Source organism: Leuciscus leuciscus, assembly GCF_965113295.1.
Source record: "Leuciscus leuciscus genome assembly, chromosome: 10".
Lineage (NCBI taxonomy): Eukaryota > Metazoa > Chordata > Actinopteri > Cypriniformes > Leuciscidae > Leuciscus > Leuciscus leuciscus.
Window position 1 is genome coordinate 43,549,599 of NC_138734.1, and position 11,430 is coordinate 43,561,028.

General features: G+C 37.6%; 2 protein-coding genes across 7 annotated transcripts; one reads left to right on the forward strand and one right to left on the reverse strand.

Moving 5' to 3' along the window:
- The first annotated feature begins 298 nt into the window (after positions 1–298).
- On the forward strand, positions 299–5,982 carry ugt5f1 (UDP glucuronosyltransferase 5 family, polypeptide F1). The gene is made up of 2 exons (XM_082182360.1): positions 299–359; positions 3,155–5,982. The coding sequence occupies exon 2, from the start codon at positions 3,182–3,184 to the stop codon at positions 4,760–4,762; it is 1,581 nt and encodes a 526-aa protein (XP_082038486.1). The 5' UTR covers positions 299–359; positions 3,155–3,181; the 3' UTR covers positions 4,763–5,982.
- Positions 4,827–10,977, reverse strand: LOC309507914 (uncharacterized protein). 6 transcript variants are annotated; one of them, XM_082182366.1, is made up of 2 exons: positions 9,202–10,977; positions 4,827–8,997 (listed from the first exon to the last, which is right to left on the reverse strand). In XM_082182366.1, the coding sequence occupies exons 1-2, from the start codon at positions 9,408–9,410 to the stop codon at positions 7,890–7,892; spliced, it is 1,317 nt and encodes a 438-aa protein (XP_082038492.1). In that variant the 5' UTR covers positions 9,411–10,977; the 3' UTR covers positions 4,827–7,889. The 6 variants fall into 6 exon arrangements, with proteins under 6 accessions (XP_082038492.1, XP_082038493.1, XP_082038490.1 ...); XM_082182367.1 differs by having other exon boundaries at positions 4,827–8,844; positions 9,100–10,977; XM_082182364.1 differs by having other exon boundaries at positions 4,827–8,793; positions 8,845–10,977.
- Positions 10,978–11,430: the final 453 nt, after the last annotated feature.

The following is an 11,430-nucleotide window of genomic DNA, read 5'->3' on the forward strand; positions in this document are numbered from 1 at the left end:
GAATAGTTGGAAATAGAATTCTGTTAACAATCAAAATCTACATTTTAACAGTACATGATGATTAATTGAGCAGGGCATTTCATACACCATAAAACCGATGATGACAAGAAAACTGTTTCCTAGATATCACTTCATAGGTTAATATAAATTGTGTGATTTTATCTATCTATCTAGCGTGTTGTATACTATTATTGTGTGCGGAATAAAATAGAAATATAACTCATGAATATTAATGTTAAGGGTAGTCCATCCAGCATGTATATGACGTAGGCCTCGTTAATATTCATGAGCTCCGCCCACCCAAACAGAGGAGCGTGTCTCGAGCTCGCTGCTACACTGTATCACTGTCTGTTCAGCTGGTAAGTTCATCAATTTCATTTGTTAAAAACCATAACAGCTTTTACACACATTCACGGATGGACACGCTCATTTTTGGATAATAAAAATCCTCGAAACATGTATCGTGTCGTCAGAGTCTGAAATGAGCTTCATGCTGTCAGTCGCCAAACAGGATTCAGCGGTTGTGTGTGTGGACTGACATGCTTAATGTTGCATTTGTATGTGTGTGTGTAGCTCTGCACAGTTGAACACACTATGAAGTGTTCAGTGTTTTTACTCCTAAGAGAAAGTCTGCTTGGAGCAGTGAGTGAGAGAGTTGATATTTTACTTCCGGAAATAGATTTCTATTCTCCCTAAAAAACTGACCTCCCTTCATCATTGTGTCTGTCAGTAGCGCTGATGTGCTTGTTTACATCGAGGCTTGGCGAAAAGTGTCTATTTTTAATTATTTTAACTTCAGTTTATTGACAGCTGGGGCAGTTGTGCCTGATACCAACTTACCACAGTTTTATTGAAGTAAATATAATAATTTACAATGTTTTGTAAGCGAGTGCACAGGGTTATAACTACCATCCCGTCTGAGTCTGACAGTTTATTGTCAAATACATCATATTGATCACTTCAAAACATGTCATTTCATATTTTATAGATCAGTAGAATGCAGTAATGTGGCATGCAGTTGATTAAAGAGATGTTTCAGAGATTAATACTAATTTTGCGTGGTTTACAAAATTTTTCACAGTGTTTATAGATTATACATTAATGGCAGATATAAAACTCACCTGTAAACATTAAATAAGGCGTCTAGTCTGACTAAGGTTCACTGCTAGGAACATCTTGGTCTATGATTTACAATGCATCATGGGAAGGTTTGGTGTAAGTATCCCCTGAAATATATTAATCTGTGGTGCGGATGATTGACTTGATGATTTATTTTTGTCTTGGGTTTTCACGTCTCTTTTGTAATGTGGTTGACATGATATTCATACATACGGGAGATTGTGTAACAGATTCAAACGGACTCTTTAGAGATATTTAAACAGTCCAACAGGAAGTGATGTCAGTTAGTTGTTTTGTTCTGAATCTCTGATTACTCAATGACAGGACTTGTGATATGTGGTTGTTTAGAGTTAGACCAAAGCCAGTGACATTTAAAGGGACAGTTCACCCAAACATTTTTAATTCTGTCATAATTTCCTAATTCCCAACCTGTATGAATGTATTTCTTCTGCTGAAAACAAAATAAGATATTTTGAAGGATGTTAGTAACCTGTATGCATATTTATGTAGATGTTTGGTGAAACTTTTATACAAAAATAATACAATGTTCCAAGAGGGACTTTGCAACCCAAAACCCTCTAAAATCACATGAAATGGTGTTTCCTGTGAGACACACACACACACACACACACACACACACACACACACACACACACACACACACACACACACACACACACACACACACACACACACACACATCAAGGTTGTGCAAGAACAGCGTGTCAAAACACAGTCTGTTCGTTTTCATGCCAAAACAAATCAACAATTAACCAGGCAGAGAAACTGCAGCACTGAGTGTCAAAAAAATAATTAATTTGTAATGAAAGATCAGATTCTATTAAAATAGTAACAAATCTGCTGTGCATCCTGGATTTAAAGAGGAATGAATATTGCTCCTAAATTTAGCGTTCTGCCGCCTTGAACCTTCATATAAGATTAAGATCTGCATTTGTTTTACTCTTACTGTTTTAAACTAAGCCAGTCTTTACAGAACATCCCATAGAAATTAATAACCTTGATTTGGATATTATTCTAATGTGGGCTAGAATGAATCGTGACATTGCAACACATTTTATCTGCTGGTTTTCTTTAAAGACATTACATACATAGGCTGTTTCTAACATTTTGGGAAACAATTACTTTTTTCAGTCTCTAGTTAAGTATAATCCATAGTGTGAACCTCTCAGTATTTGTTTTAAGATTAGGATAAGTGTAATAAAAAAATAAAAAAATCCTGTCTAGGTACCTTGTGTCACTATTAAAAGTGTCCTGGCAACAACATTTTACTGTATTTTTGGGTAATTTCTGTAAAATTAAGTTAAACTTTCTGGTACTGTTCTTGTGTCGGTCAAAAATTACAGTTTTTTTTCATTTCAATGAAATGATTGTACTATATTTTAGTTTGATAATGTTTTTTATTTAATATTTTGTGGTAGATCAATTATATTTCTGCAGTAGTTATAATCCATTTATTCACTTTCTGAGCATGGACCTGAAAAATTAATTTCCAACTTAAACTGTCATAAATCTTGAATTCTTTGGATCACTGACTTCAGTTTGGTCTCTTTTTAAAGACGGCACTTGGCAAATTATTACTGAACTGAAAAAAGTTTAAAAAAGTGAACTTGGAAAAAATTTATAAAATGTTACATTTATTGCTATGAAAAATGCACAAAAATACCATTTTCAATTTTTATATAAACTATATCTTTTCCAAAACACATTTTACCCTAAAACTGTGGGAAAATCAAAACCATAAATGTAGACAAGTTATGTTCCAAATTTGAGGTTGATCAAGTATTTATCTAGCACATTTCATACACTATGGCAATTCAAAGTGCTTTACATAGAAAGGAACTAAAATAATCACAAAATAAAAGCAAGGACAATTAAAACAGTTGGTAAAAGAAGTAAGAAATAACAGAACAACACCAGAGAGTAAACGCTATTAAATCCCACAGATTTACATTAGAGAGCAAAAGCTTGTCTGATAAATAATGCACATCAACATCTGTTTGTTTATGTCTTTCAGCCAGACGTTTGTTCTCCTCCCATAACGATGGATTTGATCCTAATCTCAAGCATCATTCTAACCCTCACCCTCCCAGTGCATTGTGGGAAAATCCTGGTGTTTCCTCACGAAGGCAGTCACTGGGTGAACATGAACGTCCTGATCCAGGAGCTTCACTCCAGGGGTCATCAGGTCACCGTGATCCGGGCCCTCGACAGCTGGTACATCTCGGAGACTTCGCCTCACTACATCTCGATGACCGTCCCGTTCTCCCTGGGTGGAGACGACGAGTTTTACACCAGTTTTATATCTAGACAATTACAGATCAAGCGGGAGCGTCAGTCGGCGTGGACCAGATTCAGACTCGACATGGACCTCAAGGACAGGTTCTCCGAAATGCACAGGAAGATTTGCGAAATGGTGATCTATATAATCGAGAGCGATCCTGCGCTGTTGGAACGGATCAAACGAGCCGACTTCGACTTGATGTTGACGGATCCGGCGAACGGAGGAGGAGTCGTTCTCGCTCGATATCTAAATCTCCCTCTCGTCTTTAACGTCCGATGGACGGTTCATGGAGAAGCGCATTTCGCAATCGCCCCGTCTCCGCTATCCTACGTCCCCTTCCCGCTTTCCCAGCTGACCGACGACATGACGTTTCTTCAGAGAACGTATAACGTGTTGTTTTACACTCTTCGGATGTTCCTCTACAGGCGCATCGTCGGTCCTCATTACGCCGCTTTGTGCGACCGCTATTTCGGCCCTGATTTGGATTATTTTGAGTTATTTCAAGCCGCTGATATTTGGCTCATGAGAGTCGATTTTGTGTTTGAGTTTCCTCGTCCGACTATGCCGAATGTTGTTTACATTGGCGGCTTTCAGTGCAAACCTGCAAAAGCGCTTCCGGCTGATCTTGAGGAGTTCGTGCAAAGCTCTGGAGAGCACGGCGTTATCATCATGTCTTTAGGAACGTTAGTCGCACAACTTCCTGGTGATATCGCAGATGAAATAGCCGCTGCGTTCGCTCAGCTTCCCCAAAAAGTGATTTGGAGATACACAGGAGAGCGACCGTCTACTTTAGGCAATAATACTCTACTGGTTAACTGGTTACCACAGAATGATCTCTTAGGACATGCAAAGACTAAGGTTTTTGTGTCTCATGGAGGAACTAATGGTATTTTTGAAGCCATCTACCACGGCGTTCCTCTAGTCGGGTTACCGCTTGTTTTCGATCAGGATGATAACATTTCAAAAATGAGACATAAAGGTGTAGCTAAAGCTGTGGACATCGCCACTATAGATAGAGGGATATTTAAAGATGCATTAGAGGAAGTGATTAATGAGCCGTCGTACAGAACAAACATGCAGAAACTCTCCGTTCTCCACAGAGACACTCCATTAAATCCCTTAGACAGCGCCCTCTTCTGGATGGAGTTTGTCATGAAACACAGAGGCGCCGCTCACCTGCGCACTGACTCTTATAAAATGCCCTGGTACTCGTACTACTGTGTTGATGTCGTGGTGTTTTTAGTGTTGATCGTGTCGTTTGTAGTTTTTATTGTGTTTAAAGTGATCGGATGTTTATGTTGCTGGTTATGTGCAAAAAGAAAACGAGCAAAGCAAGATTAAGTTTGAAGGTGTCTTGTAAGGTTGTGGAGACACTGAAGTGATATTGAGTTTTTTTAACTGTGTGTGTGTGTGTGTGTGTGTGTGTGTGTGTGTGTGTGTGTGTGTGTGTGTATGTGAGAGGGAGAGAGAGTGGGTGAGTGAGTGAGTGTGTGTGTGTGTATGTGTGTTTAAGAGAGTGATTGTGTGTGTGTGTGTGTGTGTGTGTGTGTGTGTGTGTGTGTGTGTGTGTGTGTGTGTGTGTGTGTGTGTGTGTGTGTGTGTGTGTGTGTGTGTGTTTAAGAGAGTGATTATGAGTGTGTGAGAGAGTGATTATGTGTGTGTGTGTGAGAGTGAGTGTGTGTGTGAGAGAGTGAGTGTGTGAGAGAGTGAGTGTGTGAGAGAGTGAGTGTGTGTGTGTGTGTGTGTGTGTGTGTGTGTGTGTGTGTGTGTGTGTGTGTGTGTGTGTGTGTGTGTGTGTGTGTGTGTGTGTGTGTTAAGAGAGTGATTATGAGTGTGTGAGAGAGTGATTATGTGTGTGTGTGAGAGTGAGTGTGTGTGTGAGAGAGAGAGAGTGAGTGTGTGAGAGAGTGAGTGTGTGAGAGAGTGAGTGTGTGAGAGAGTGAGTGTGTGAGAGAGTGAGTGTGTGAGAGAGTGAGTGTGTGAGAGTGTGTGTGTGTGTGTGTGTGTGTGTGTGTGTGTGTGTGTGTGTGTGTGTGTGTGTGTGTGTGTGTGTGTGTGTGTGTGTGTGAGAGAGAGAGAGAGAGAGAGAGAGAGTGGAGTGGGTGGGTGAGTGAATGAGTGAGTGAGTGAGTGAGTGAGTGTGTGTTTAAGAGAGTGATTATGTGTGTGAGAGTGAGAGAAAGAGTGATTTTAAAAGAGTGATTCTGTGTGAGAGTTAGTTTAAGAGAGTGATTGTGTGTGTGTGTGTGTGTGTGTGTGTGTGTGTGTGTGTGTGTGTGTGTGTGTGTGTGTGTGTGTGTGTGTGTGTGTGTGTGTGTGTGTGTGTGTGTGTGTGTACTGGCTGTCAAAAGTTTGGAATGTTCATCATATTAGAAGGATCATGTGACACTGAAGACTGGAGTAATGATGCTGAAAATTCAGCTTTGATCTCAGGAATAAATTACATTCTCAAATATATTCACATAGAAAACACTTATTTTAAAATTAAATATTTCACAGTATTACTGAATTTACTAAATTTTTTATCAAATAAATTCAGCCTTGGTGGGCCGAAGAGACTTCTTTCAAAAACATTTAAAAAAAAAACGTTATTATTCCAAACTTTTGAATGGTAGTGTATATATTACTATTTTGTAAATAACAGCTTTTCTCTCGTTATTTTGCTGATTGAGGATATCAACATGTTTAATTAAATAATAAAATAAAACCCTTTTTAACAGTCAACATGAAACTTCTGTAATGTGATGTATTTCTGGATTGCATATAGACCTGAATGTGAGAATGCATAAACGGCTATTTAGCTTTAGATCAACGTTGAAGCATTTCTACTGAATAATGTGCGCTGATGCATTGTTCACATTGAGACCAGTGATACGAATTAAACAAGTCAATGTGATTTCATGTTGACTTTAAGACTGAAATGATTTCTTCCACTATTCTCCCTTCCAGAAAGCATTAGCTCATGATTAGAGCGTCTGTAATTACAGTGATGTATTACAGTGACCTGCGGGACTCGAGTCTAATAGAAGTGACACTCAGACTACTTACACTGCGGTTACTGCCTGTAATGACTAAAACCACTGTAATATCCCACAGTTTAATCACTGCTGCGTGTCTTCAGAGCAATTACAAGGATAACAGAGCTTTTAAATACAACATAAGTCAATTAAAATGTTTGTTTTTTTATGCATGAGGAAGTACTGAAATTGAATATATATATACTTTTATTTTGTACATCAGAACAAAAGATAATGTCTACAATTATACAACGAGTCTAGTGTAATATTTAAAGGTTGAAACATCACATGGATATGCAGTATAAAAATAAAACAACATGCAAACAAATAATAAGATATTAAAACATACTTTGTGTGACCTTGCTCATATAATGTTGACGGGAGTTACAATTGCATGATGGGAAAGGTGAACTGAGCTGAACATAAAGTGAAATGGGTTGTTTTCAATAACTTACATTTACATAGTCTTTTCTGAATCCTTAAACAAACTGTTGCAACCCTGATTTCTCACGTTGTTCTGCTGATGTATGGATTGTGACTATATACAGTGTTCAATTATTTACTAAAGCACTGCATTATGTTGAGGCGAGGCAGTTGTAATAATGGCAATAATCATGTCAATCAAACTGCTGTTTGAGTAAAGTTGTGTTTCTCTTAATGCTGTTCAGTTTGAACTTCAGTTAGACCGTGATGGCATGTCCATTTATTCATGGATGTAATTTGGGGGAAAAGGACCATTAGTCTTGGTGATAATCATCTGTCCTGATTAAATGAACCTGTTATGCATATAAAACCCTTTAAAATAGTGCAACACTTTACATTACTGGGGCGAAACCCTCAAATGGGAAACTTTTACACCTTATCAAGCCCCAAAGGGTGGAAATATAATGAAGTACAATAGTATTAGTCCTAACAAAATGTATTTACATAGTTGCTCCATGACATTTTAATTGACAGCATCTGTGATATGTTGCTGATTGACACAGATAATTACTTTTTTTTGTTTTGCGTTAATGCACTTGTATTGGAAATCTATGAGCTAGTGTGCTCCAAGTAGTTTAAAAGCAGAAATGTGCAGCTTTTGTTTAGTTAAAACACGTATATTAATTCTTCTGTATGATGTATATGTGCTTGTAAAAGAATGTTCTTGTTTACAGACAAGCGATTCTTATCACCCTCGATGTGTAAATGAATCAAAATGAGTTCACCCAAAAATGAAGAAGTCGTCATAATTTACTTGCCCTCATGTTGTTCCAAACCCATAAGACTTTTGAGCATCTTAGAAACACAAATGAAAATAGTTTTGATCAAATCTGAGAGATTTCTGTCCCCCCAATGACAGTTCATGCAACTATCACTTTGTCGCTTCAAAAAGTTCATAAAGAGATATTAAAGTTCATCAATATCACCAAATTATCTGAAAAGACTATCAGTTTATATGATGAACAGATTTATTTTAGGCTTTTATTCACATATAAACATTCATCAGCGAACATAAACAGAAGCTCAACCGAACCTGCTTGATGCACATGAACAAACCTCATTGGTTCTTCCAGCAACTTAAACGTTCTGCGTAACACGAGAATGAACCTCATTGGTTCTTCCAGAAACTTAAACGTTCTGCGTAACACGAGAATGAACCTCATTGGTTCTTCCAGAAACTTAAACGTTCTGCGTAACACGAGAATGAACCTCATTGGTTCTTCCAGAAACTTAAACGTTCTGCGTAACACGAGAATGAACCTCATTGGTTCTTGCTGAAGCTCAAACGTGCTACGTAACACGAGAACGAACCTCATTGGTTCTTCCAGAAACTTAAACGTTCTGCGTAACACAAGAATGAACCTCATTGGTTCTTGCTGAAGCTCAAACGTGCTACGTAACACGAGAACGAACCTCATTGGTTCTTCCAGAAACTTAAACGTTCTGCGTAACACGAGAATGAACCTCATTGGTTCTTGCTGAAGCTCAGACGTCCTGCGTAACACGAGAACGAACCTCATTGGTTCTTCCAGAAACTTAAACGTTCTGCGTAACACGAGAATGAACCTCATTGGTTCTTCCAGAAACTTAAACGTTCTGCGTAACACGAGAATGAACCTCATTGGTTCTTCCAGAAACTTAAACGTTCTGCGTAACGAGAGAATGAACCTCATTGGTTCTTGCTGAAGCTCAAACGTGCTGCGTAACATGAGAATGATCCTCATTGGTTCTTGCAGAAACGTAAACGTTCTGCGTAACACGAGAATGAACCTCATTAGTTCTTCCAGAAACTTAAACGTTCTGCGTAACGAGAGAATGAACCTCATTGGTTCTTCCAGAAACTTAAACGTTCTGCGTAACACAAGAATGAACCTCATTGGTTCTTGATGAAGCTCAAAAGTGCTACGTAACACGAGAACGAACCTCATTGGTTCTTCCAGAAACTTAAACGTTCTGCGTAACACGATAATGAACCTCATTGGTTCTTCCAGAAACTTAAACGTTCTGCGTAACGAGAGAATGAACCTCATTGGTTCTTCCAGAAACTTAAACGTTCTGCGTAACACGATAATGAACCTCATTGGTTCTTCCAGAAACTTAAACGTTCTGCGTAACGAGAGAACGAACCTCATTGGTTCTTCCAGAAACTTAAACGTTCTGCGTAACACGATAATGAACCTCATTGGTTCTTCCAGAAACTTAAACGTTCTGCGTAACGAGAGAATGAACCTCATTGGTTCTTGCAGAAACTCAAAGGTTCTGCGTAACGAGAAAATGAACCTCATTGGTTCTTGCTGAAGCTCAAACGTGCTGCGTAACATGAGACTGAACCTCATTGGTTCTTCCAGAAACTTAAACGTTCTGCGTAACGAGAGAATGAACCTCATTGGTTCTTGCAGAAACTCAAAGGTTCTGCGTAACGAGAGAATGAACCTCATTGGTTCTTGCTGAAGCTCAAACGTGCTGCGTAACACGAGAACGAACCTCATTGGTTCTCACACATCAAGCGAATACGCTTGATCTTCCGTTTACCACAACTGATGTGCGAGTTGATGAATGTTTATATGTGAATAAAAGCCTAAATTCAATCTGTTCATTATCTAAAATGATCGAGTCTCTTCAGAAAATTTGGAATAAACCGCTCAATTCATAAGGATTCGTTTTACAATCTCTTATGAACTTTTTGAAGCGTCAAAGTGGTAGTTGCGTTGCTGTCAATGGAGGGACAGAATGCTCTCAGATTTCTTCAAAAATATCTTCATTTGTGTTTTGGAAGATGAACGAAAGTCTTACGGGTTTGGAACGACATGAGGGAGAGTAAATGATGACAGAATTTTCATTTTTAGGTGAACTAGCCCTTTAATGGATCACAGATACTGTCAATAGAGCTTAACTTACACTGAACCTGGAAATAATCCTTTAAAGTGTTCGTTCCCTCCAAAAAATTTTCTTTTATGTCATCGTCGACTCTTGTTGATCTAAAGTTGTATGACTTTATTTCTTCCTCAAAGATAATTGTGCTGTTTGTTCTTTTCCATGCAATTTCAATGAACAGAAAAAAAAGTCAAGCTTTTAAAAGGACAAACTGTAAAAGCACCATAAAAGAAGTCCATAAAATGCTATATTTAAAGTTTTTTTGAGGAACGGGCTGAAGTTATTCACTCGCAGTTTAACCCTTGTGATCTGATTCATGGATGAGTCATTCAGCAGCTTCAGTTCTCATTCATTCAGTTGCAGTGAAAAGAGCGACCAGCACAGTCTTCAGAATTTGTCCTTTTCTCCACAGAAGAAAGAAAGTCATACAAGTCTGGCACACTTGAGGGTGAGTAAATGACTGAATCTTCTTTTTCGGGTGAATTATCCCTGTAAGCAAATGTCCTTGTGTGTTACTCACTGCTCTATTACATGAACACTGTAATGCACAGAGTGACTCAAGATGGTTACAGAAAGGCTTGTAACACACGTGTTTTTCTTCAGGCAGATGAGTAATGTGTTCTGCTATCAGCTGGAGCTGAAGAGGGTCATCTCCGCCACATTGGCATCTTCTGTTTCCATCTCCTGCTGGCAGCTTTCTCTGATCACGTACACGACCAGTCCGAAACAGATAAAAATGAGCAGCACTATGCCGATCACCTGTTAATGAGACAGAGAAACAGTGGACGTCTGTAACAGGTAACGAGAAACCACTCTGTAGAAAAAGTAGGTTAAATACAATCAACTTGGCTGTTAAAGTCATTTACATTTACATTAAACTAAAAAATTAGCTGAGACTTATGTATAACTTGTAAAAAAAGCATATGTTGTCATAACTTATTGATCATATACTTTTTTTGTTTCTTTTTTTACAGTGCAATGATTTAATAGGGGTTGATTGCTCGCCTACATGTGTAAAGAGTACTTCGATTTTTTTTTTATCAGTTACATAATGGCATTAACTGAATGTGTCCGGGTCTTATTTCACCATAAAATCTAATTAAATATTTTTCAAGAAAATAAAGCTTCTTTTTTCTAGGATTTGTTTTTGCATTGTGACATTGTTTATTAATATTAACCACATTTCCCTCTAGTTCTCATTACTTTAATACCAAAACAAAAACTATGTTATATTTTATTTAAATTTTAAAGTATTTATGTAACATGGTAATCAATGTTGTACTTTTTTATATGTATTTTGTTAATAAATAAAAAATACTGTAACATTAATTTGATATATTGAAAAATATATAGAATGTAGAATTTTTTATATACTGTAATACACTATTTTTTTATACTTTTACAAAGAATATAGTTTATTTATTGCATTACATTGAAACTCCGTAAAATCAACTTAATTTGTCTTTAAGCACAAAAACAAAACAAAAAGATATTATTTTCATTTTATTTTAAGGTGAAATGTGACCTGGACATGTTTTTGTGAGATTCCTCCATTAAATGGTCATAGACACCGTAACAAAACATCCACTATAATGGACATAAATTAATTGTTGGGTTACAGAAGTAGCAAATGTA